The sequence below is a fragment of the Borostomias antarcticus genome (genome assembly GCF_949987555.1).
Source record: "Borostomias antarcticus genome assembly, chromosome: 10".
NCBI lineage: Eukaryota > Metazoa > Chordata > Actinopteri > Stomiiformes > Stomiidae > Borostomias > Borostomias antarcticus.
In genome coordinates, this window is record NC_140243.1 from 16,576,828 (window position 1) to 16,582,180 (window position 5,353).

The window sequence follows — 5,353 nt, forward strand, 5'->3', positions numbered from 1 at the left end:
ATTACTACCCGGGAAAACCTTCTCACCCAGGCACACACCTCTGCCATCTTTTATTATATGACTTTTATCTCCCTGTGATTAATCAGTTGCTAAATAGGATTTGACGTATAAATCTACTAATGGGCTGGATATTAGATTTATTAAATATGCACTCCGGTAACCTGGCTTGTCATTAAGCCCGGAGGAACTTAAAACAATATCCATCTTGATGGCATTCACACATTGATACACCGTTGCAAATAACTTGTAACAAGATTGATGACCCGTTAACCTGTGACAATTATGTATTGTAATTTTTAGCGCCTGTGTGACAATGTGGGTAAAGTACCTCACTAAAGTTATGATGGTGAGACAACGGCTCCCAAGTGGTCCTTTACGGGATAAACAAGGTCACGTGATATCATAGTAATTGCATTTTTGACACGTACATCTCTGACCATTGTACTTATGACACAATTCTGACACATTTCTTTATTACCCACAGCTATTAGGCACTTATTTCTGACCGTAACTCCTTTTATCAGCAGTACAGTATGTGTAAGAAGCCCTTGACTGTGGTGGACATGCGCTGATTACTGGAGCTGTGGGCTCCTCTGTGCTCCTCCTTCGGGGGAGGGGGGGTAAATGTTCTTTGTTCACTGCTCAGTCTCTCTTTGAAGAAGAACGATGGTGTATCTCTGAGAGAGGAGTAGAGAATTAGTGAGGGAGCGATCAAACCGGGCTGCATGACCAGGGAGTGATAACAGAGGCAGAGAGAGAGAGAGAGAGATACCCTGAAATGGGGCTCGGGGGGGGGGGGGGGGGTTGCCGAGCTTGGTTGCCAAGGGCTGTGTACCTGTTGCTAACGCCGTGGCGGCGTTGTTTGTGTGCAGATAAAGAACGCGGCGGCCAATGTTCTGCGGGAGACGTGGCTCATCTACAAGCACACCAAGCTGCAGAAGAAGATCGACCACTCCAGGGTCCGCAAGCACCAGAGGAAGTTCCTGCAGGCGATCCACCAGTATGGCCTGCAACCCTACACTCACGCACGCACACACACACACACACACAAATATACACACACACACAAATATACACAAAACACACACAAATATACACACACACACACAAATATACACAACATACACACAAATATACACAACATACACACAAATATACACAACAAAAACACAAATATACACACACACATACAAAAATATACACAACATACAAATATACACAACAAAAACACAAATATACACACACACCCACAAATATACACAACACACACAAAAATATACACAACATACACGTGAATATACACAACAAAAACACAAATATACACACACTCACACACACATAAACGGCTATACATATACCACATCACACATTTCACAGCTCACATACCTCACTGTCTCTGTACTCAGTCACGTCATCGCTTTAGCAATACAAGGTACTTTCTCTACATTGCTGCTGCCGGAGCAACACTGAGTGGACCGCCAGCCGGTCTGACCGTTGAGTGTTGTGCATTGTGTGTGTGTGTGTGTGTGTGTGTGTGTGTTTGTGTGTGTCTGCAGACTACGCAGTGTGAAGATGGAACAGAGGAAGCTGAGTGATCAGGCCAACACACTGGTGGATCTCTCAAAGGTGAGAAACACACACACACACACACACACACACTGACTGCACTAAGATCCTATAGAACACACACTGAACACAAACTTGACGACTGTAATATTACACTCTGGGACAAACATTCTATGATGATAGATTTCAGCATTCTGCTCTTTCCATGCTGACCCTGCCTGTTTTCCGTGGCTTTGTGTCTCCTAGCAACGAGAACAAGTGTTAGAACAGGGATGACTTAGTGAGAAAGCAAGGGGGGGGGGGGGGAGGGGAGGGAGGGAGGGAGGGGACTGTTCTGTTCCTGTGTGGGTGTCTGAGTGAGCAGCTGTATGCACTACATATATGAGTGTGTGCGTGTGTGTGTGTATTTCTGTGTATATTTTTTTTTGTTTTTGATGTGTATATTTGTGTGTGTGTGTGTGTGTGTGTGTGTATGGTGTGGATATCTGTGAGTGTGTGTGTGTGTGTGGGGGGGGGGGGGGGGGGGGCTGTAGTGTATGCCTCTCAATGGATCATTGCTTCATATATTTTCAAATTATTCCATCTCAATCAGCCACTTGCGAGTTTACCATGGTTACGGCTGCTGTGATGAGGCAAGCAGTGGCACTCTGTATCACCACCTCTACTCTCTCTCTCTCTCTCTCTTTCTCTGTATCTCCACCTCTACTCTCTCTCTCTCTTTCTCTGTATCTCCACCTCTACTCTCTCTCTCTCTCTTTCTCTGTATCTCCACCTCTACTCTCTCTCTCTTTCTCTGTATCTCCACCTCTACTCTCTCTTTCTCTGTATCTCCACCTCTACTCTCTCTTTCTCTGTATCTCCACCTCTACTCTCTCTCTCTTTCTCTGTATCTCCACCTCTACTCTCTCTCTCTCTCTCTGTATCTCCACCTCTACTCTCTCTCTCTCTCTTTCTCTGTATCTCCACCTCTACTCTCTCTCCCTCTCTCTTTCTCTGTATCTCCACCTCTACTCTCTCTCTTTCTCTGTATCTCCACCTCTACTCTCTCTCTCTCTCTCTCTTTCTCTGTATCTCCACCTCTACTCTCTCTCTCTCTCTCTCTCTGTATCTCCACCTCTACTCTCTCTCATGTCTTCTTCATTTATGATACAATGCCGACATTAAGGTTTTTCTTTCTCTCAATCCCTCCTTTCTCCTCCCTGTCTTCCCCCCTCTTTCTCTCCATTTCTGTTTTGTTGTTTTTCTTCCGTTGTTTTTTTTCCCCAGTGTCTCCCTTAAATCTGGCTCATTGTTTCCTGTCCTCTGTTTCCCCACTAGTACCGCCTCTCTCTCCTGATTCAATTCAACTTCATTTATTACACAATAACAGTGGTTATGTTACAAAATAAAAAGCAACAATATCACTATTACTGCTATTGCTAGTTATATATCCCCCTTCACTCCCTCATGCTGTTGTGTAGGACTTGACTTCTTCTCCTCTGTGTGTGTGTGTGTGTGTGTGTGTGTGTGTGTGTGTGTGTGTGTGTGCGCGTGTACATGTGTGTGTGCATGCGTGTCTATGTGGGTGCGTGCATGTGTGTGTGCGTGCGTGCGCTACGCAGATGCAGAGCGTAATGTACGAGCTAATGTCGGAGCTCAACGACCGCAGTGAGGACCTGGAGCGTCAGATGCTGTCCCTGGAGCAGCGGGTGGAGCAGCTGACCGCCGGCTTCAGTGCCCTCCCCGCCCACCTCTCCGCCACCCTCAGCACCCAGCACGCCGCCCTGCTCCACCTGCTCCGGGAGAGGGATGCCAGAGACGGGAGAGGGGGGGTGGCGGTGGCGGCGGTGGCCCCGGGCGCTGTGGTTCCCCTGGCCCCGGCCCCGCTGGCCACAGCTCAGGCCCAGACCGCGCTGGCTCTAGCGCCTGCCCAGTCTCCGGCCCTGACCCTGGGCCTGGACGCACAGCACACGACGCAGCCGCCGCAGGCAGCGGAGGGGAGCGCGGAGGCCAGTACCAGTCCTAAAACCGGCGCGTCCAGCTGCTGAGGCTGGAGGAGAGAAGGGAGGAGGAGAAGGGAAGGAGGACAGGGGGAAACACTGGTCCCAACACAGAGGAGGGACAGGAGGAGAGGGGCGAAAGGAGGGAGGCAGGGAGGAGAGAAGGCAGGACTAGCGTCGCGCTGCTAAGTGGGAGGAGAGACAATGGGAAGTGCACTTTCTCGACCGGCTGAAGAGCAAAGAGGATACTTGGAGAAAATGAGAGGTGGAACTATCAGGAGAGAAGGGGAGGAGGAGGAGGGGAGGAGGAGGGGGACACGGGGAGGAGGTTAGAGGATGTGTGAGAGAGGGAGGAAAGACTGAGATGGGGGGAGGAAGGGAGGCAGGGAGGGGAGAGAGATAATGAGGGATAATTAGATGAACACATTGCTCTTAAATGGAATCCAATCTAATTACAGGAAAATGCCTCTCATTCTATCTCTCTCTCTCCCTCTCTGTCTTTCTCTCTCTCCATCCATCAGGAATTACTGACAATTACTTTTTATCCTTATGGTGTATTTTCTATCTTATTGTTAATTGTGTGTTAACGAGCATCCCTTTAACTAGGTTTAATCAATACAACCATGATACAAACTAGTGGCACAAACACACACACATGTACACATACACCAACACACACACACCGTCTCATGGATACACAGTACACACCACATTTTATAACACACACACACACACCAAGCAACACAGCCTTCATGCAATATAAACACACACAATATTTCAGTACCTACACCCACACAAGACATCAATGCACTACAGAAAAGAAACAAGAAAAATGCTATAGCCTTTACTGCCAAGCACACAATGCACTAAAACAAATTGAAAAGAATACACTGCCGAGTAATTTAGACTCTGTGCAGAGCACTTGATGGTGTTCCTTGTTGCTCCAATGGAAAATAGTTCTGCCATATTTCCTTAAGCCAACATGTTCCCAAACAACTGTTAAAATGAATGTACACTGTACATTTCAAACACACTTAGGGCACACTCACACTTGCATGCAACACAAATCACATACACACACAAACATGCAGCACGCGTGCACACACACAATCTTGCTACCAAAGTGCTCTCTCTCAACAAATGGACTACAAAGAGAAGCAGGGGAAGCTGTCACTTTGGACAAGAGATGGAAGGAGGCGTTGCGGGTTAACTGACAATGTTGTTTTAGGGAACAACTGTGAGAATCTGAACATGGACTTGTTACAGTGCTAAATGGACGGCACTCTTCACAGTCAGAGGGATGAGGTGGACTGCCATCGACAGAGATCATCAACCCGATAAAGCATCTAATTGCTGTGAATGAACAGTTGCTCACGAAAGGAATGATTACAAATTATGAAAGATTAAAATGTATCTGAAAGGAGATTTATAGTGTTGTGATGGAATAAGGGACTAAATAGCTCTCTAACCCCTTTCTACGGAGACCATTTTGAAAACTGTCTTATAGTGACATCCTGTGGCCGGAATACTGAATTACACACGCTTGGAATATTGTACAATATTATGCTGTTACTGAAACCTAGCTTTGTATTGCTTTTAGTCTTTTCTAACACTACAATTAAACGCAGTTATAGCTGATATATCTACTATTATTATACTATAGTATTCTTCTCATTCGTCATGACAATTATGATAAATGTATTACCAATAACTTTAATAATAAATGAAATGCCACAAGGGAGGCGCAGTTGGAGGTTGAAATTATTTTGTAATTTTATTTTATCAGAGAAAATCAATAAAGTATATAT

General features: G+C 46.1%; 1 protein-coding gene across 1 annotated transcript in view; it reads left to right on the top strand.

Moving 5' to 3' along the window:
- kcnn3 (potassium intermediate/small conductance calcium-activated channel, subfamily N, member 3) overlaps nt 1-3,593 on the top strand; it is a gene marked incomplete at both ends in the record, with an annotated part of 40,897 nt that extends 37,304 nt beyond the window's left edge. Inside the window, 3 exons of the mRNA XM_084444538.1 lie at nt 873-1,000; nt 1,557-1,626; nt 3,168-3,593. Coding sequence (XP_084300664.1) covers nt 873-1,000; nt 1,557-1,626; nt 3,168-3,593 — 624 coding nt within the window. The remainder of the gene's footprint in view (nt 1-872; nt 1,001-1,556; nt 1,627-3,167) is intronic.
- Between the last annotated feature and the right edge of the window lie 1,760 nt (nt 3,594-5,353).